The following is a 21,296-nucleotide window of genomic DNA, read 5'->3' as shown; positions in this document are numbered from 1 at the left end:
TTGTATATTTCAAAGCATTTTGTTATCTGTCCTTTCATTAATCCTTTTCCATAATCCCTAAATAGACAAGCCAGCTAGTTTCCTTACTTTAAAATTAAGAAACTGTTCTGTTAAGTGACTTGTCCAAGGTACTAGTTGAATAAGGATTATAATCTTTTTACCATTTTTAAGGGTCTAACATGAATTTTTTAGTAAAGGAAATATGGATCTAAAGATAGAACTTATTTTTCAAGAGGAAGTTTTCTAGACTTTGAGACCTTTTGTATTTTAGACTCAAGTATAAAATTAACAGTTTCTCTAATTTTTTCTGGCTGTAATACATTCTCTTCTCTAGAAGGACAGAGTGTTTTCATAGTAATAACCTGTTGTTCTATAAAAGCAGCATTATTTTGTAGCTAGGTTCTATGAAAATGAGAAAATGCTACTTAAAATTAACTGAAATCTTAATGGCAAACATAGATTAGTTAGGATATGCATGAAATGGCCAGCAAATTGAGTTAACTTTCATGTAATTCTTTGTAGTTTGACTCTACTAAGAAAATTTTAGTTATACTGTAATATCAGCATGGAAAGTTTACAGGATGGTTTTTGATTAATTCTGCAGTGTATATATCTTTATTTGAAGCTGTTTCAGGTTGTCAGAGTAAAAAAGAAAAAAAAAGAGCAGTTACCATTTCCTATGCCATCTGGACCTTGTGTTTCGAGTTTTTCCCTTCTATCTTATTTTCTTTGTCGTAGGTGACAATTTGTCTGAGGCAAGAGCAGGATCAGCTATACACTCAGATACTTCAAATCAGCCCAGTGTAGCCTACTCCTCAGACCAGATGATGGGCTCTCAAATGGTTTCTAACATGCCGCAGACCGAAATAAATGTTCTGGAGAAAATTTATCCATCCCAACAACTAGTGGGACATTACCAGCAGATTTCAGGGGTGAGATGAACTGTTATATTTTTAAATATATCATCAGTATATTTACTGTAAATGGAAGAATTTATTCTTAATCTTTTTGTTCTTATTTAACAGTTACAGAAGCAGCCAAAGCTGACTCAGCCCCAAATTTTGCCTTTGGTTCAGGGTCGGTCCACTGTTTTGCCTGTACATGTCTTTGGACCTCCAGTTGTCTCACAACCCCAGGTTTCTCCTTTACCTGTCCCAAAGGCCTCACAGATAAAGGTAAGATATATTTTAAAGGCTCTGTATTCAGTTAAACATATTTAACACTGCATAGGGCTTCCCTGGTAGCTTGGGCTTCCCTGGTAGCTCAGCTGGTAAAGAATCCACCTGCAATGTGGGAGACCCCAGTTTGATTCCTGGGTCAGGAAGATCCCTTGGAGAAGGGATAGGCTACCCACTCCAGTATTCTTGGGCTTCTCTGGTAGCTCAGATGGTAAAGAATTTGCCTGCAATACGAGAGACCTGGGTTTGATCCCTAGGTTGGGAAGATCCCCTGGAGGGGAGCATGGCAACTCACTCCAGTATTCTTGCCTGGGGAATCCCCATGGACAGAGGAGCCTGGCGGGCTACAGTCCTTGGGTTCACAAAGAGTCAGACATGACTGAGCAACTAAGCACAGCACAGATTTTCTGACAGGCAAAGGCTCTCTTTTATAGATTCATCCTAGTTTATATAAAAGTCACTGAAAGCTTAAAGTTGTTTATATTTTCCTTCACTTAAGACATTCTTCTTGAGGAAGTGCCTAATATTGTGTAACTAGAATCTTGAGACATTGCTTATATAATTGGAAAAGAAACTGAGAATTCCATATATGGATAAAAAATTTGTTTAGGACTCTAATCCCTTTTTCTTGGTTTGTTTTTTAGTGTTGGACTTTTCAGCCTGATTTGAATGTGGAGGGATGTCTTTTGTAGTTAATTAGAAATAGTATCTCATAGACTGTTATAATTTTTAGCACTTTGATCTAAATTCTTGACTTGTTTTGTTCACATTTATTTCTGTAGAAGACAATGTTTTTTTCATTTAGACTCTCAAAGTCAACATTACTCATTTCTGGCAATGAATACACAGTCTTTCTGAGTATTCGTTTATCAATACTATATCCTGGTTTCCTAGCTTATAGACTTTGGATACGTGGTTGGACTTTTCTTTGCCATCCCATTTTCTTTCCTCAACTTCACCATCCCCTGTATGTGTCTTCTCTCTTTGGGAAGGAGATGGTCTGAGCTCCTAGGCATTCTCTGTATGATTTAGTTAGCAGCTGGTGCATCTGTTGGTTTTAAGAGATTAATATATAGTCAGTCATAGTTCATCAGCACACTTTTAATAACCGCCATCTCTGGGGATATAAAATAAGATAAAATATGGTCCTTGCATTCAAGAAGCTCATTCTTGCAGGGGAAAACATACACATACTTGACAAATGCCAGATGCATTTAAAATCTGCTGGGGATATATTTAATCTGGTATAGTTGACAGCGTATGGTGTTTGGCTAGTGTTTGTAGCTTATATGGTATATGTTCATTCTTGAGCTCATGTTGTGGTTGAATTTATCTCTTTTTAAAACTGTAATGCAAAATGTGTTGGATGGATGCTTAAATTATTAATAATAACTTAGGTTCAACCACATAAGTATACAGGTATGTGTATTTTGAAAAAAAAAGTTAAAAAATTTATGAAAGTGTTATTTACCTATTTAAAATAAAGCCTACAAAGTTATAAAGAAGACAGTGAAAATCATCTACTATCTCTCCAGCTAGAAATAAATTATCATTTATATTTGGGGGTAGAGACTCTAGATTTGTCTTTTTTCTGTGTATACATATATAACTTTGTTTATACGTACATATGTATATCACATACATACTATTTTGTAGCCTGCCTTTTTCATGTAATATTTAGAATCTACATAAGCAAGCACTTTGACCAGTGGGGGTCTTTTTATAAACCTGGTGGTTTAAGTTCTAGGAATTATTACAGCCAGCCTATATATATTTAACCAACTCTCTCCTCTCCTCTTGAGAGAGCTTCTTTGTTCCTTTTAGCTATGATATTAAAATCTTTTTGAGGTTTCTCTTAGAACTTCTACTTTCTTGTGTGTGAAGGTGTCAGATTCAGTTACTCTGAATTTATGCCATGGTTTGAATGAGTTATGTGGCAAGTTCAGTAAATGAGAGGCCATGAGCAATATATTGTTGGGGGCTGGTCTCAGTCTATTAGTGTCTTCAATTAACATTTACTCGTGGTGTTTTTAATAGAATTTTTATAGGACTAACACTATACCCAGCACCTTTTTGATAACTTCCTAAAATCTTTACAGTGTGTTAGTTGCTCAGTTGTGTCCAACTCTTTGTAATGCCATGGACTGTAGCCTGCCAGGCTCCTCTGATCATGGGATTTTCCAGGCAAGAATACTGGAGTGGGTTGCCATTTCCTTCTCCAGGGATCTTCCTCACCCAGGGACTGAACCCAGATCTCCCACATTGCAGGCAGATTCTCTTACTGTCTGAACCACCAAGGAAGCCCCCAAATCTTTACAACATAGCATTATTTTACCTATCATTCTGTCTGGGACTCTCCCCATTAAATTGAACATGGTATATACATTTATTTTATTTTTAATTAAAAAAAATTTTTGGCCACACTCTGCAGCTTGTGGGATCTTAGTTCAATCAGGGATTGAGCCCAGGGCCCTGACAGTGAGAGCACCAAGTCCTAACCATTAGACACCAGAGAATTCCCATGGTACATGCATTTATAATTTGAATTCTTTTGCATCAGCACCAGGAACTACAGCTGAGTTTTGGAGCAGATGTACAAATTTTAGCTCAACCTATGGCTTTAGACTTGTCAGTTACTGGAGTTCCACAACCAGTCTTGTTTACAATTTCTCCTTAGACAGTGCTTGCTTCACAAATGACTTCCCGGGATCTAATGGTTGGTCTTCAACTTGAACTTGACCCTAGAAATGGGAATCAGGCATTAACCAAATTACCAAATGCCAATCAAATTTCTAGTTTCTTATCAGTTAATCACCTCCAACTTTGTCAAATTATTCTTTTGCCCAACTTGTGAGCAGTGTACAGAATGCTGCTGGTACAGCTCAGCTCCCTTCTAATTGCACTAAGGTGCATTCAAGGGCCTATCAGCCTTCACAAAAGATACATTCAGTATCCTAGCCATAATCAGTGGTATATCAGGAGTCTGTAATTCTAGATTCTTCGGTTCCACAAACCCAGACTGCATTTAGAGAAGCCTTGTTTCCAAGCCTCTATTCAGCAGCAGCCATTAATTTTACAACCTAAGATTATATTGTTGTTCAGTGGCTCAGTAGTGTCTGATTCTTTGTTACCCCATGGACTGCAGCACACCAGGCTTCCCTGTCCTTCACTATCTCCCAGAGTTTGCTCAAACTCATGTCCATTGAGTCAATGATGCCATCCAACCATCTCATCCTCTGTCATCCCCTTCTCCTCCTGCCTTCAATGTTTTCCAGCATCAGGGTCTTTTCCAATGAGTTGGTTCTTTGCATTAGGTGGCCAAACTACTGGAGCTTTGGCTTCAGTGTCAGTCCTTCCAATGAATATTCAGGACTGATTTCCTTTAAGATTAATTGGTTTGATCTCCTTGCAGTCCAAGGGACTCAAGAGTCCTCTCTAGTACCACACTTCAAAAGCATCAATTCTTCGGCGCTCAGCTTTCTTTATGATCCAACTCTCACATCTGTACATGACGACTAGAAAAACCATAGCTTTGACTATACAGACCTTTGTCGGTAAAGTGATGTCTCTGCTTTTTAATATGCTGTCTAGGTTTGTTGTAGGTTTTCTTCCAAGGAGCAAGCATCTTTTATTAGGTTGGTACAAATGTAATTGTGGTTTCAGACCATGAATTTTAAATCATTATAACTAGACTCAAGCACATCTTTATTAATCAAAATATAAACCATTACAGTCAACACATTTTTGCCAATGAGAAATAAGTTTGATTATTCTTGTAGTGTAAAAATCTGTGTTTCAGGATTCGATGAACTCTTGGAAATCATTTTCTGCATTCTGCTGGTTTTGGAAGCATTGTCCCTGCAAAAAGTTGTCAAGATGCTTAAAAAGTGATAGTGGGTTGGCGAGAGGTCAGGGAAATATGGCAGATGAAGCAAAATGTCCTATTCCAATTCATTCAAGTTTTCAGGTGGGGTTGTGTACCGTGTGGTCAGGCATTGTCATGGAGAAGAATTAGGCCCTTTCTGTTGACCAATGCTGGCTGCAGGTATTGCAGTTTTCAGTGCATCTCATCAATTTGCTGAGCATATCTCTCAGATATAATGGTTTCCCCAGGATTCAGAAAGCTGTAGTGGATCAGAGGCAGCTGACCACCAAACTGACCACGACCTTTTTTTGGTGCAAGTTTGACTTTGGAAAGTGCTTTGGAGCTTCTTTTCACACTGAGCTGGTCACTTCTGGTTGTTGTATAAAATTCACTTTTGGTCGCATGTCACAGTCTGATCGAGAAATTGTTCATTGTTGTTATGTAGAATAAGTAAAGATGACAATTCAAAATGACGATTTTTTGATTTCAGTCAGCTCATGAGGCACCCACTTACTGAGCTTTTTTTCACCTTTCCAATTTGCTTCAAATGCTGAATGACTGTAGAATGGTCGACATTGAGTTCTTTGGCAATTTCTCGTATAAGAGTATCAACTTTGATGATCTTTTGGTCGTTGTCAACTTCCGATGGCTGGCCACTATGCTCCTCATCTTTAAGGCTCTCATCTCTTTGCAAAACTTCTTGAACCACTACTGTAATTCGTTATCAATTCTTGGGCCAAGTGTGTCGTTGATGTTGTGAGTTGTCTCTGCTGCTTTATGACCGATTTTGAACACAAATAAGAAAATTGCTTAAATTTGCTTTTTGTCTAACATCATTTCCATAGTCTAAAATAAATAGCAATCAATATATAAATCATCAGCAAAAAATGGCAACCCACTCCAGTATACTTACCTAGAGAATCCTGTGGACAGAGGAGCCTGGTAGGCTGCTGTCCATAGGGTCGCAGAGAGTCAGACACGACTGAAGCGACTCAGCATGCATGCATGCATTGGAGAAGGAAATAGCAACCCACTCCAGTCTTCTTGCCTGGAAAATCCTAGGGACGGAGGAGCCTGATGGGCTGCCAGCTATGGGGTTGCAAAGAGTCGGACACAACTGAAGCGACTTAGCAGCAGCAGCAAAAAAACATAAAGCGAGAAATGTGCATTAAAATAATACATAACATCACCACATTTAAGGATGTATCCAATATCAGACAGCAAATTTCAACAATGCAAAAACCACAATTACTTTTACACCAACCTAATAGCATCACCACAGAAACATGTTCAGTGGGATTGTATTCTGAAAAATCTGAAACTCATGTAAGTTGGCAGTGTCATTCAGCCACTGGAACAGCCATCTTATTCTGTTCAACACACTTATTCAGGACCACCTGCAGAACTGCCATCCTTCCCGTCGAAGGCTCCTAAGCAGCCGCCCCTTGTGGTACTTCCGAGGAGTAAGCTTCTTACCCATCACAGCCGACTTACCCAATGAAGGCTTCAACACAGCCTATTTATTTACTACCGCCCCAGAGCATCCTCTTTACACTGTACAACCACTAGCATCACAGCCAACCTATTCCATGTACTTCTTATCCAGTCCCACCTGTGGCATAGCCTTCTTATTTGGCCCCAGCCCATGGGCAGCATGTTTATACAGTGCAACCTCTGGTTTGGTCTCCTTTTCCAGACCAGCCAGAATGTATAATCCAAGCAGCTTACCCCGTGAAACCTATGGAACAGCCTGCTTACCAGACATTTGAGTATGTCCCTTATTCAGGACACACTGCTTACACCATGCAGACAACTTAAAAGACAACCTTCATCACCCAGCGAGTATACAAAGTAAATTCTTCTTATGCCAAGCAATATATACTACAAACTGCAGATCAGGACTTTTACTCAGTACCACCTTATGTAGTACAGACTTCTGAGCAACAAGCTTATTTAACACAACCCCAAGGTTCTTCAACATTAGAACAAAAGACATAAGTCATATTTAACATTAACCTTAGATACACAAACACATTTATTGAGCCTTTATTTAATGTGCAGGATTCAGCCTATCTAACAAACAGATGTCAGTTTTGGGCACCAGCAGCTAAAAGCCCATTCAATTAGCATTACATTTCAGAGGGCTGTGGAAGGACAGCTTCAACACCTGGCACAAATGTCCTTCATAGGCCTCTTCAAAGACCCAGATCCAGCCCCCACACTTCTCTGCACAGCATTCCCAATCATATTAACAAGAAGCCAGGCTTCTCACTCAGCTTTCTTTCATCATCAGCAGATGACTCATTTATCTCATAAGCAAGCACAGAAAAGCCATTGTGTACTCAAGAAGGTCCCCTAAATCAACAGCAGTCTTTATATATCCATCATGCTGCTTTCCAACAGCAGGTACCTCATTCACATGCACCTAACCAGATTCAACAATTACCAGGTATTCCAAAGGCCATTAGAGATGTGGCCCTGATTATATATCCTTTGCAAGAACAGTTGCAACCAGCGGCACTGAAGCACCGGCATGTAATACAGCCTTTTGAACAGCCTCGATTGCTTCTGGGATTAGACAGGAGTCAAACTTTTCCCCTGCAAAGAAACCTAGCACAGCACCAGCCAGCATGCATTCAGCAGTAGTCTGCTGTCCAGCCACAGTGGCAGTCATCTTCTAGCTTAGCACTTGTTTCTGGGTCATCAGAAACACAATTACAACACCAGACCCTCATCCAGTTCTGGGATAGACCTTACAAATCAGCCATCTTCTTCTTTTTTTAAAAATTTATTTATTTATCTATTTTTTTACTTTACAATATTGTATTGGTTTTGCCATACATTGAAATGAATCTGCCATAGTTGTACATGTGTTCCCCTTCCAGAACCCCCCTCCCACCTCCCGCCCCATCCCATTCCTCTGGGTCATCCCGGTGCATCAGCCCCGAGCACCCTGTATCATGCATCGAACCTGGATTGGCGATTTGTTTCACATATGATAATTACATGCTTCAATGCCATTCTCCCATATCATCCCGCTGCCCCATCTTCTTCTGTTCATTTGTTGCCACTTAGTATTCCAGTACAGGCTTCTACTGCCTTTCAAAGCATTTCTCTGTTACGGACACAGCAGTATTTGCAAGGCCAAGAAATTTCAAAGGTAAATTCTCCTGGGGAAAAATATGGATGATTGTCCATTTTCTGTAATGTTCAAGGATCCAGGATATGGTAAGCTATAGTAAAAATGGCACTGGGATTGGAAGTCACAGTCCCTGTTCCTGGCTTTTTTCCTTAATCAGTAGGTAGCTTTGATTCAAATCTTTTTGGCATTTCTTCATCTGTAAAGTGGAGGGATTAGACCAGATGATGTTAACAAAAAATATTTGAGCACCTACTTGGAATATATCGGTGAATAAAAGACAAACATTCTTTCTGTCATTGAGTTTTGTTGCCTAATGTAGGGAGACAGTCAATAACCACAATAAAAAGTAAATTATATAATACAGTACAGGGTTGTTGTTCAGTCACTCAGTCGTGTCCAACTCTTTGTGACCCCATGGACTGCAGCACACCAGGCTTCCCTGTCCTTCACTATCTCCCAGAGTTTGCTCAGTGGAGCAGGGTAAGGAGGAAAGTCGGTTGCAGTTTTAAATGAGGTGATGATCTGGGTAGGCCTTATTGAGAAGGTTGACAAATTGAGCACACACTTGAAAGAGGTGAGGGAGTCCTTAGTGCACATTTCAGGCAGAGGGACTTTGAGGGAGAAGTGGGTCTGGGATGTTTGAAGAACACCAAGTCCTAATGTGTTTCAAGCCTATGGCTATCTTACTGTTCTACATTTATTATAAAGCATTTGATTTTATGGGATGATAATAATGAGCACTATTGAGTGATTCTTAGGTGCCAAATACTGTTCTAATGGCTTTATGTGTACTATCCTCAAAACAACCCTATGAATAGTAGCTGTCATTAAGGGTAATTGAGGTTCAGAGAGGTTAAATAACTTTCTGAGTGTCATGAGAGGGCTGGGATTTCAACCCAGACCACCTGGCTGCAGAGACTATGTCCTTAAATCATTACATCGTCCATCCTCTTTGATAGATAGCTATTTTCCCTGCCAGAATTTGAGAAAAAGAGCATGATGACTTCAGTGCGATGAAGTTAACTCAGGGGATCAACTGAATTAATTAAAGTTAGGAACTGAGAATTCACTTTATTTTTTCTCTTCTGTTCTGATTCAGGTATTTCTAAAGACTGAATTTATTGAGTTTAGCTAATAAAATGCTTTGAGGTCCTTAGGTAATAGATGTGCTATAATATAAGAGGTTTTTTTTTTTTTTTTTACTGTTGATATTACTGTTTTAAATAGCTATGATCTTAAGAATTGTGTATTTTATAAAATTTCCTTTTCATCAGGGGCATAAATTATAATGAATTCTAATGTGTGCATGTTGACTTCTATCAGGAATGATCAAGGATTAATAAAAATCTTTGGAGTTGAAGTTTCTTCAAAGCACGCTATTCCAGGACATTTCTTTAGAATAAATTTTTTCACAAGGTATTTCAGATTGGAATGTTCATTTCTGTGGGCATGTGTTGTATACTTTCCTTATATAATTAAAAGTTAGAAAAGACTCTGATGCTGGGAAAGATTGAAGGCAGGAGGAGAAGGGGACAACAGAGGACGAGACGGTTGGATGGAATCACCCACTCAATGGACATGAGTTTGAGCAAGCTCCGGGAGATGGTGAAGGACAGGGAAGCCTGGCATGCTGCAGTTCATGGAGTTGCAAAGAGTTGGACATGACTGAGTGACTGAACAACAAATTAAAAATTTTCCCCCAGCATTTTATTAAGAAGAATTTCAAAAATACAGAAAAGTTGAAGAAAAAGTGAACGTACATATACCTACCAGCTAGATTATACAGTTAACTTTTGTTGTATTTGGTCTGTTTCTTATCTATCAACTACTTTATCCATTTATCAGTAAATTCAAAATTAAAGTTGCTGACATTAGTATATTTCATCCATAAACACTTCAGCATGCATATCATTGACTAGAATTCAGTATTTTTTTAATATTTTTTAGTTTAAATTTATGTGCAGTAAAATGCACAGATCATAATTCATTGAGTTTTGACAAATGCTTACACCTCTGTAACCCAAACCATTATCAAAATACAAAAAAATGTTGGCAAACATTTTCTGTAAGGTTTGGATAGTAACTATTTTAAGCTTTGTGGTCTCTGTAGTGTCCATTGCATTTATTCAACTCTGCTATTGCATGTGTGAAAGCAGCCATAAACAATTGTAAAATATTTGGCATGACTGTGTTCCAGTACAACTTTATTCACAAAAATGGCTGGTGTACCAGGTTTGGCCTGCAGGCTGTAGCTTGCCCACATGATTAAGAATATTGCCATTACTGTAGAAATTTCCTTCATGCTCCTTCCCAGTCAGTGTCCAGCCACACACCTCCCACCAGTTGACCACTGTTGATTTTTTTTTTCACCATAGATTAATTTACCCTGCTCTAGACCTCCATAGAAATGGAATCACACAGTATGTAGTCTTGTGTAAGATTTCTCTCATTCAGTTTATTTGTAAGATTGACCCATGTTGTGTGTACTAGTAGTTTTTTTTGGGGGGGCTATTATGAATAAAGCTGCAACGAACATTCTTGTATAAGTCTTTCTGTTAATACATGTATTCCTTTCTCCTGAATAATACCCAATTGTAGAATTCGCTGGGTCATAGGATAGGTGTTTAACTTTTTAAGAATTCTCAGTTTTCCAAATTGGCTACACCATTTTATGCTAACACCAGCAATATATGAGAGATTTACACCCTTGCCAACATTAGTTTTAGTTATTCTGGTGAGTATGTGTGTGTTTGTGTACTTAGTCGCTCAGTTGTGTCCAATTCTTTGTGACTCCATGGAGTGTAGCCTGCCAGGCACCTCTGTCCATGGATTTTCCAGGCAAGAAATATTGGAGTGAGTTGCCATTTCTTACTCCAGGGCATCTTCCTGACTCAGGGATCAAACCTGTGTCTCTTGTGTCTCCTGCATTTTATGCATTTGCAGGAAGATTCTTTACCACTGTGACACCTGGGAAGTCCCCTGGTGAATGTGTGGTAGTATCTTATTGTGGTTTTAATTTGTGCTTCCCTGATGACTGATATTAAGCACCTTTTTGTGTACTTAGTGGCCTTTATCTGTCTTTATATGGGGTTATATCCCAATAAATACATCATAAATTGAAATAGAAAATGCTGTTAATACACTTAACTTACTGAACATCATAGCTTAACCTACCCTGCCTTATATGTGTTCAGATCATTTACACTAGCCTACAGTTGGGCAAAATCATCTAACACAAAGCCTATTTTATTTTATTTTATTTTATTTTTTTATAAATTTATTTATTTTAGTTGGGGCTAATTACTTTACAATATTGCAATAGTTTTTGCCATACATTGACATGAATCAGCCATGGGTTTACATGTGTTCCCCTTCCTGGATCCACCACCCACCTCCCTCCCCATCCCATCCCTCTGGGTCATCCCATTGCCCTGGCCCTGAGCCCTTGTCTCATGCATTGAACATGGAATGGTGTTCTGTTTCACATATGATAATATACATGTTTCAATGCTATTCTCCCAGAACGTCCCACCCTCACCTTCTCCCTCAGAGTCCATAAAATTGTTCTATGCATCTGTGTCTCTTATTCTGTCTCGCATATAGGGTTATCGTTACCATCTTTCAAATTCCATATATATGCATTAGTATACTGTATTGGTGTTTTTCTTTCTGGCTTACTTCACTCTGTATAATGGGCTCCAGTTTCATCCATCTCAGTAGAACCGATTCAAATGTATTTTTTTTAATGGCTGAGTAATATTCCATTGTGTATATGTACCACAGCTTCCTTATCCATTCGTCTGCTGATGGACATCTAGGTTGCTTCCATGTCCTGGCTATTGTAAACTGTGCTGCGATGAACATTGGGGTACACGCGTCTCTTTCAATTCTGGTTTCCTCGGTGTATATGCCCAGCAGTGGGATTGCTGGGTCATATGGCAGTTCTATTCCCAGTTTTTTAAGGAATCTCCACACTGTTCTCCATAGTGGCTGTACTAGTTTGCATTCCCACCAACAGTGTAAGAGGGTTCCCTTTTCTCCACACCCTCTCCAGCATTTATTGCTTGTAGACTTTTGGATAGCAGCCATTCTGACTGGTGTGAAATGATACCTCATTGTGGTTTTGATTTGCATTTCTCTAATAATGAGTGATGTTGAGCATCTTTTCATGTGTTTGTTAGCCATCTGTATGTCTTCTTTGGAGAAATGTCTGTTTAGTTCTTTGGCCCATTTTTTGATTGGGTCGTTTATTTTTCTGGAATTCAGCTGCAGAAGTTGCTTGTATATTTTTGAGATTAATTGTTTGTCTGTTGCTTCATTTGCTATTATTTTCTCCCATTCTGAAGGCTGTCTTTTCACCTTGCTTATAGTTTCCTTTGTTGTGCAAAAGCTTTTACTTTTAATTAGGTCCCATTTGTTTATTTTTGCTTTTATTTCCAATATTCTGGGAGGTGGGACATGCAGGATCCTGCTGTGATTTATGTCGGAGAGTGTTTTGCCTATGTTTTCCTCTAGGAGTTTTATAGTTTCTGGTCTTACGTTTAGATCTTTAATCCATTTTGAGTTTATTTTTGTGTACGGTGTTAGGAAGTGTTCTAGTTTCATTCTTTTACAAGTGGTTGACCAGTTTTCCCAGCACCACTTGTTAAAGAGATTGTCTTTTCTCCATTGTATATTCTTGCCTCCTTTGTCGAAGATAAGGTGTCCATATGTGCGTGGGTTTATCTCTGGGCTTTCTATTTTTTACCATTGATCTATATTTCTATCTTTGTGCCAGTACCATACTGTCTTGATGACTGTGGCTTTGTAGTAGAGCCTGAAGTCAGGCAGGTTGATTCCTCCAGTTCCATTCTTCTTCCTCAAGATTGCTTTGGCTATTCGAGGTTTCTTATATTTCCATACAAATTGTGAGATGATTTGTTCTAGTTCTGTGAAAAATACCATTGGTAGCTTGATAGGGATTGCATTGAATCTATAGATTGCTTTGGGTAGTATACTCATTTTCACTATATTAATTCTTCCAATCCATGAACACGGTATATTTCTCCATCTGTTTGTGTCCTCTTTGATTTCTTTCATCAGTTTTTTATAGTTTTCTATATATAAGTCTTTTGTTTCTTTAGGTAGATATATTCCTAAGTATTTTATTCTTTTTGTTGCAATGGTGAATGGTATTGTTTCCTTAATTTCTCTTTCTGTTTTCTCATTATTGGAGTATAGGAATGCAAGGGATTTCTGTGTGTTAATTTTATATCCTGCAACTTTACTATATTCATTGATCAACTCTAGTAATTTTCTAGTAGAGTCTTTAGGGTTTTCTATGTAGAGGATCATGTCATCTGCAAACAGTGAGAGTTTTACTTCTTCTTTTCCTATCTGTATTCCTTTTATTTCTTTTTCAGCTCTGATTGCTGTGGCCAAAACTTCCAAAACTATGTTGAATAGTAGTGGTGAAAGTGAGCATCCTTGCCTTGTTCCTGACTTTAGGGGAAATGATTTCAATTTTTCACCATTGAGGATAATGTTTGCTGTGGGTTTGTCATATATAGCTTTTATTATGTTGAGATATGTTCCTTCTATTCCTGCTTTCTGGAGGGTTTTTATCATAAATGGATGCTGAATTTTGTCAAAGGCTTTTTCTGCATCTATTGAGATAACCATATGGTTTTTTTCTTTCAATTTGTTAATGTGGTGTATTACATTGATTGATTTGCGGATGTTAAAAAAACCTTGCATTCCTGGGATAAAGCCCACTTGGTCATGATGTATGATCTTTTTAATATGATGTTGGATTCTGTTTGCTAGAATTTTATTAAGGATTTTTGCATCTATGTTCATCAGTGATATTGGCCTGTAGTTTTCCTTTTTTGTGACATCTTTGTCTGGTTTTGGAATTAGGGTGATGGTGGCCTCATAGAATGAGTTTGGAAGTTTACCATCTTCTGCAATTTTCTGGAAGAGTTTGAGTAGGATAGGTGTTAGCTCTTCTCTAAATTTTTGGTAGAATTCCGCTGTGAAGCCGTCTGGTCCTGGGCTTTTGTTTGCTGGAAGATTTCTGATTACAGTTTTGATTTCCGTGCTTGTGATGGGTCTGTTAAGATCTTCTATTTCTTCCTGGTTCAGTTTTGGAAAGTTATACTTTTCTAAGAATTTGTCCATTTCTTCCAAGTTGTCCATTTTATTGGCATATAGCTGTTGGTAGTAGTCTCTTATGATCCTTTGTATTTCTGTGGAGTCTGTTGTGATCTCTCCATTTTCATTTCTAATTTTGTTGATCTGATTCTTCTCCCTTTGTTTCTTGATGAGTCTGGCTAATGGCTTGTCAATTTTGTTTATCTTCTCGAAAAACCAGCTTTTAGTTTTGTTGATTTTTGCTATGGTCTCTTTTGTTTCTTTTGCATTTATTTCTGCCCTAATTTTTAAGATTTCTTTCCTTCTACTGACCCTGGGGTTTTTCATTTCTTCCTTCTCTAGTTGCTTTAGGTGTAGAGTTAGTTGATTTATTTGATTTTTTTCTTGTTTCTTGAGGTACGCCTGTATTGCTATGAACCTTCCCCTTAGTATTGCTTTTACAGTGTCCCATAGGTTTTGGGTTGTTGTGTTTTCATTTTCATTCGTTTCTATGCATAATTTTATTTCTTTTTTGATTTCTTCTGTGATTTGTTGGTTATTCAGAAGCGTGTTGTTTAGTCTCCATATGTTGGAATTTTTAATAGTTTTTTTCCTGTAATTGAGGTCTAATCTTACTGCATTGTGGTCAGAGAAGACGGCTGGGATGATTTCAATTTTTTTGAATTTACCAAGGCTAGATTTATGGCCCAGGATGTGATCTATCCTGGAGAAAGTTCCATTTGCACTTGAGAAAAAGGTAAAATTGATTGTTTTGGGGTGGAAAGTCGTGTAAATATCAATTAAATCTAATTTGTCTATTGTATCATTTAAAGTTTGTGTTTCCTTGTTAATTTTCTGTTTAGTTGATCTATCCATATGCGTGAGTGGAGGATTAAAGTCTCCCACTATTATTGTGTCATTGTTAATTTCCCCTTTCATACTTGTTAGTATTTGCCTTATATATTGTGGTGCTCCTCTGTTGGGTGCATATATATTTATGATTGTTACGTCTTCTTCTTGGATTGATCCTTTGATCTTTATGTAGTGTCCTTCTTTGTCCCTTTTCACATCCTTTATTTTAAAGTCTATTTTATCTGAAATGAGTATTGCGACTCCTGCTTTCTTTTGGTCTCCGTTTGCATGAAATATGTTTTTCCATCCCTTCACTTTCAGCCTGTGTCTGTCCCTAGTTTTGAGGTGGGTCTCTTGTAGACAGCATATATAGGGGTCTTGTTTTTGTATCCATTCAGCAACCCTTTGTCTTTTGGTTGGGGCATTCAACCCATTTACATTTAAGGTAATTATTGATAAGTATGATCCCGTTGCCATTTACTTTGTCGTTTTGAGTTCGTGTTGCAACATCCTTTCTGTGTTTCCTGTTTAGAGAAGATCCTTTAGCATGTGTTGGAGAGCTGGTTTGGTGGTGCTGAATTCCCTCAGCTCTTGCTTGTCTGTAAAGCTTTTGAATTCTCCTTCATATCTGAATGAGATCCTTGCTGGGTACAGTAATCTGGGTTGTAGATTATTCTCTTTCATTACTTTAAGTATGTCCTGCCATTCCCTTCTAGCCTGAAGGGTTTCTATTGAAAGATCAGCTGTTATCCTTATGGGGATCCCCTTGTGTGTTATTTGTTGTTTTTCCCTTGCTGCTTTTAATATTTGTTCTTTGTGTTTGATCTTTGTTAATTTGATTAATATGTGTCTTGGGGTGTTTCGCCTTGGGTTTATCCTGTTTGGAACTCTCTGGGTTTCTTGGACTTCTGTGACTATTTCTTTCCTCATTTTAGGGAAATTTTCAGCTATTATCTCCTCGAGTATTTTTTCATGGCCTTTCCTTTTATCTTCTTCTTCTGGGACTCCTATGATTCGAATGTTGGGGCGTTTCATATTGTCCCAGAGGTCCCGGAGGTTTTCCTCATTTCTTTTGATTCTTTTTTCTTTTTTCCTCTCTGCTTCGTTTATTTCCATCATTCTATCTTCTACCTCACTTATCCTATCTTCTGCCTCCGTTATTCTACTGTTGGTTCCCTCCAGAGTGTCTTTTATCTCCTTTATTTCATTATTCATTCTATATTGACTCCTTTTTATTTCTTCTAAGTCCTTGATAAACATTTCTTGCATCTTCTCAATCTTTGTCTCCAGGCTATTTATCTGTAACTCCATTTTGCTTTCAAGATTTTGGATCATTTTTATTATCATTATTCTAAATTCTTTTTTCAGATAGATTCCCTATCTCCTCCTCTTTTGTTTGGCTTTGTGGGCATTTCTCATTTTCCTTTACTTGCTGAGTATTTCTCTGCCTTTTCATCTTGTTTAGACTGCTGTGTTAGGAGTGGCCTTTCTGTATTCTGGTAGTATGAAGTTCCTCTTTATTGTGGAGGTTCCTCACTGCGGTTGGGGTTGGACAGGTGGCTTGTCAAGGCTTCCTGGTTGGGGGAGCTTGTGTCGGTGTTCTGGTGGGTGGAGCTGGATTTCTGCTCTCTAGAGTGCAATGGAGTGACCAGTATTAATTTTTGAGATGTCTATGGATTTGGTGTGCCTCTGGGCAGCCTGTATATTGATGCTCAGGTCTATGTTCCTGCGTTGCTGGAGAATTTGCATGGTATGTCTTGCTCTGGAACTTATTGGCTCTTGGGTGGAGCTTGGTTTCAGTGTATTTATGGAGGCTATTGGATGGTCTCTTATTAATTAATGTTTCCCCTGGCTTTCAGTCTTATTCTTGCAGTAGCCTCAAGACTTCTCCTTCCATTCAGCCTCAATAATAAAACTTTTAGGTTAATGGTGAAAAGAGTCTCCATAGTGAGGGATACCCAGAAAGGTTCACTGAGTTACATGGAGAGATGAGGTGGGGGTGGGGGTTGAGGTGACCAGGAGGGGAAGAGGGGAATTCAAATGTGGAGAGAGCAATCTAGCCAGTAAGCACTTCCCTCTGTGCTTTCCACAGTTTGGAACCCTCAGAGTGGTTCACAGAGATACATGGGGGGCGGGAAGGTAATAGAGGTGAGCATGAGTAGAAAGGGAGGAATCAAGAGGGGAGAGAGAGATCTGGGCAGTATCCTGTTCCTGAAGTGTTCTCCGGTACCCAGAACACCCTCAGAGATTCACAGAATTGGGTTGAGAAGAGAAGGAGGAGGGTGGGAGATAGAGGTTCCCTGGGGGAGAAGAAAGAGCATCAATAGGGGGAGAGAGTGATCAGGCCAGTGATCACACTCCTGAGTAAAAATGGGTCCTAAAGATTGGGTTCTTAAATGTACAAAATTGATATCAAATATGTAAAACAAAGATTAAAAATCTAGAGTAGAGGTTAGACTCTTATAAAACTTACAATATAAAAAAAAAAAGAAAGGAAACAGTGTAAAAAGAAAAAAAACAGTATAACAGTAAAAAAAGAAACAGTAAAAAAAAGTAAAACGGAAAAAAAACATTAAAAAAAGAAAACACAAAAGGTATAAGATATATGTATGTAGTTTGCTTCAAAAATAGGGTTTTTTTTTTTTGCAACTTAATAATGGGTTATGAAAATGAAAGTTAAAGGTGTAATAGAGGACTTGAAGAAAAAGGAAAGAAGAGAAAAAAATTTTTTTAATTAAAAAAAGAAATTAAAAAAAAAAATAATAGTAAAAAATATATATATCCCGGACTTTCTCTGGATCTGTTGTGAGCAGTGTGGGATCTGCTCAGTTTCAGATAGATCCTTATTCCTGCTTATACTTTTCAAGATCTATAGGTCCTTTTCAATGCAGTCGGTATTAACTACAGGGATTTTAATCTGTTGGCCTGTCCCTTCCAAAGCGCTTCCCTCTGTTTATTTGGCTTCTGTTTGGAGATCTCTTCAGTATCTAATTTCCGCCCTGCAACAAAGCGGTGGAGGTGATCTCTTTAGGTTCGCTTGTTCAATCGTGCTGTGGGGAGGAAGGAACACTGCAAATCTGGCGTGTGTGTGGTAAGCTCGCAGTGTCTCGGCGGCACTGGGTTCGCCCCCGCTCACGGCGTGTGTGCTTTCCCCGTCTACCCTGCTCAGGCTTCAGGTTATTCGGCCGGGGAGCGGGCCCTGAGCTGCGTGCACTTCCCAGGTCTAAGCCGCTCAGGTTCAGGCTCCCAGTTACTCCACAAAGGCGCAGACTCGGTTTCGCCCGCGGCTTGTGCCGTTCCCGGTCGGAGCTGCTCAGGCGGCGAGGAGTTTGGCGAGCGCGCGAGAGAGCGTGCGCACTGTTGGGGCGGTGCGGCTTATCACCTCTCTGGTCCCCGCCTCGGTTTACGGGCGCGCCCGGCTCCAGTGTGCTTTGTGTCGGTTCTGGGGAGCTGGTCTCTGGCTGCGACCCTCCCGGCGGCTGTCGACCCTCCGGGATCTCAGGCAGTCTTTGCTTAGAAACTGGGAGCCTGTTTGCAGTTTGGTAGGGGGTGCCCTCTCTGGAGCCGAGTTTGCCCCTTTCCGGCTCTGGCGGGCCCCGCCTGCCCGCTGTGTCCGGCGGGGGATGGGGCGGTCCGCAGCCGGCTAGCTCTCCTCTGGTGTCGCTCAGTCCTTTGTTCTGTGAGCGGGCCGGCAGTGCCTTAGAGTTGGGCTTTTCGCGGGATAGTTCTCTCTCTCTGGCTGTCCCACAGTTTAGGTTACTATCTCACGTTAGCTCCCTCAGATTGCCCTCGGGGCACTCGGGCCCGGTCCTTACCCTAGGCAGTGCCGCCCGCTCCTCTCCGTTCAGCCCCCACTTGCTGGTGGCGGATGATGCGAGCGTCTGGGGTTCTTTGCTGGGAGTTGCTTTAGGCACGTAATCTGTGGATTTTATTTATTTTTTCCTCCCAGTTACGTTGCCCTCCGAGATAAGAAATCCTCCCCCACACCCGCCAGTGAGAGGGTTTCCTGGTGCTTGGAAATTCCTCCTCTTTTACGACTCCCTCCCCGGGACGGGTCTCCGTCCCTAACTCTTTTGTCTCTCTTTTTATCTTTTATAATTTCTCCTACCTCTTTTGAAGATAATGCGCTGTTTTTGTGGAAGCCTGACGTCCTCAGCCAGCCTTCAGAAGTAGTTTTGTGAAGTTTGGTCAGCGTTCAGATGTTCTTTCGATAAATTTGTGGAGGAGAGAGTGGTCTCCCCGTCCTATTCCTCCGCCATCTTAGCCCCGCCCCACAAAGCCTCTTTTATAATAAAGTATTGAATATTTCTTGCAGCTTACTGTGCACTGTACTGAAAGTGAAAAACAGAATAGTTGTAAGTGTACTGATTGTTTATTCTCATGATCACATGGCTGACTTAGGAGCTGTGGTTCACTGCCACTACCCAGCATCACAGGAAAGTATTATACTACATAGTTAGTCTAGGAGAAGTCAATATTCAAAAATAAAAGTACAATTTCTACTAAATGTGTATTGCTTTCACACCATCATATGGTTAGAAAAAATGTTGTGTCAAAGACCATCTGTCTTCTTTCCCCATTGAATAGACTTGGCACTCTTTTTTTTGTTTTTTTCAAGACATGGCACTCTTGATGAAAATCAATTGAGTATAAAAGCATGAGTCCTTCAATTTTGTTTTACTTTTTCAAGACTATTTTGGTGCTTCTGTGTTGCTTGCACCTCCATATGATTTTAAAATCAAGTTTGCGAAAAGAATCTCTCCCCAATATCCGGGTTTTAATAGAGATTGCTTTAGTTCCTAATAGTATTGTTTCCTAATAATAGTCTTCCAATCCATGGACATGGGATATCTTTTCATTAAATTAGGTGTTCTTTAATTTCTTTCAGCAACATTTTATAGTTTTCAGTGTACAAGTCTTACACCCGTATCTTTTTTATGTTATTGTAAGTGAAATTGGTTTCTTAATTTCCTTTTTCGATTGCTCGTTGGTGATGTATAGATATAACTGATTTTTGAGTGCTATTCTGGTATTCTGTAACTTTACTAGATTAGTTTATTAGCTCTAATAGGTTTTTGTTTTTTGTGGATTCATCATTTGTCAGGACTTTATGTAAGATATTATCATCTTTTCTTTTTCCAATTTAGATGGCTTTTATTTCTTTTTCTTCCTAATTGCTTTTTCTAGAATTTCCAGTACCATGTTGAATAGAAGTGATGAGAAGGGATGTCCTTGGGTTGTTCCTGATCTTAGTGAGAAAGCTTTCAATGTTTCAGCATTAAGTATGATGATCTTTTCATCAGTGTTATATCCCTATAACTTCATCCCTAGTAATTCTTTCCTCTGAATTCTGCATTGTCTGATATTACAACCCACTCCTGCTTTCTTTTGACTAATGTTAGCATAATATATCTTTTGCCATCCTTCAGTTTTCAACCTGATTATCTTATGTTTGAAGTGAGTTTCTTGCAAAAAGCACATTTGTTGTTGTTGTTCAGTTGCTAAGTCACGTCCAACTTTTGTGACCCCATGGACTGCAGCATGATGCCAGGCTCCTCTGACCTCTATCATCTCCCAGAGTTTACTCAAATTCATGTCCATTGAGTCAGTGATGCTATCTAACCATCTCATCCTCTGCCACCCACTTCTCCTCCTGCCCTCAATCTTTCCCAGCATTAGGGTCTTTTCTGATGAGTCGGCTCTTTGCATCAGGTGGCCAAGGTATTGGAGCTTCAGCTTAAACATCAGTCCTTCCAATGAATATTCAGGGTTGATTTCCTTTAGGGTTGACTGGTTTGATCTCTTTGCTGTTCAAGGGACTCTCAAGAATCTTTTCCAGCACGACAATTTGAAAGCATCAATTCTTTGCTGCTCAGCATTTTTTATGGTCCATCTCTCACATCATTACATGACTACTGGAAAAACCATAGCTTTACTTATCCAGACCTTTGTCAACAAAGTAAGTGATGTCTCTGCTTTTTAATACGCTGTCTAGGTTTGCCATAGCTTTCCTTCCAAGGAGCAAGAATCTTTTAATTTCATGGCTGCAGTCCCTGTCTGGAGTGATTTTGGAGCCCAAGAAAATAAGATCTGTTACTACTTCCACTTTTCCCCCTTCAATTTGCCATGAAGTGATGGGACCGGATGC

At 39.3% G+C, this 21,296-nt stretch overlaps 1 protein-coding gene across 5 annotated transcripts in view; it reads left to right on the top strand.

The window, feature by feature from the left end:
* The window catches only part of WNK3 (WNK lysine deficient protein kinase 3), a 174,471-nt gene that overhangs the window by 69,115 nt on the left and 84,060 nt on the right, over positions 1–21,296 (top strand). For all 5 annotated transcript variants that reach the window (XM_081565484.1, XM_081565479.1, XM_081565483.1 and 2 more), the window contains exons 9-10: positions 739–932; positions 1,026–1,175. In XM_081565484.1, coding sequence (XP_081421610.1) covers positions 739–932; positions 1,026–1,175 — 344 coding nt within the window. The remainder of the gene's footprint in view (positions 1–738; positions 933–1,025; positions 1,176–21,296) is intronic.

Source organism: Giraffa tippelskirchi, chromosome X (genome assembly GCF_054371585.1).
Source record: "Giraffa tippelskirchi isolate mGirTip1 chromosome X, T2T-mGirTip1v1.2.pri, whole genome shotgun sequence".
Classification (NCBI taxonomy): Eukaryota; Metazoa; Chordata; class Mammalia; order Artiodactyla; family Giraffidae; genus Giraffa; species Giraffa tippelskirchi.
Note: the sequence above shows the minus strand (reverse complement) of the source record. Positions and strands in the feature narration are given on the sequence as shown.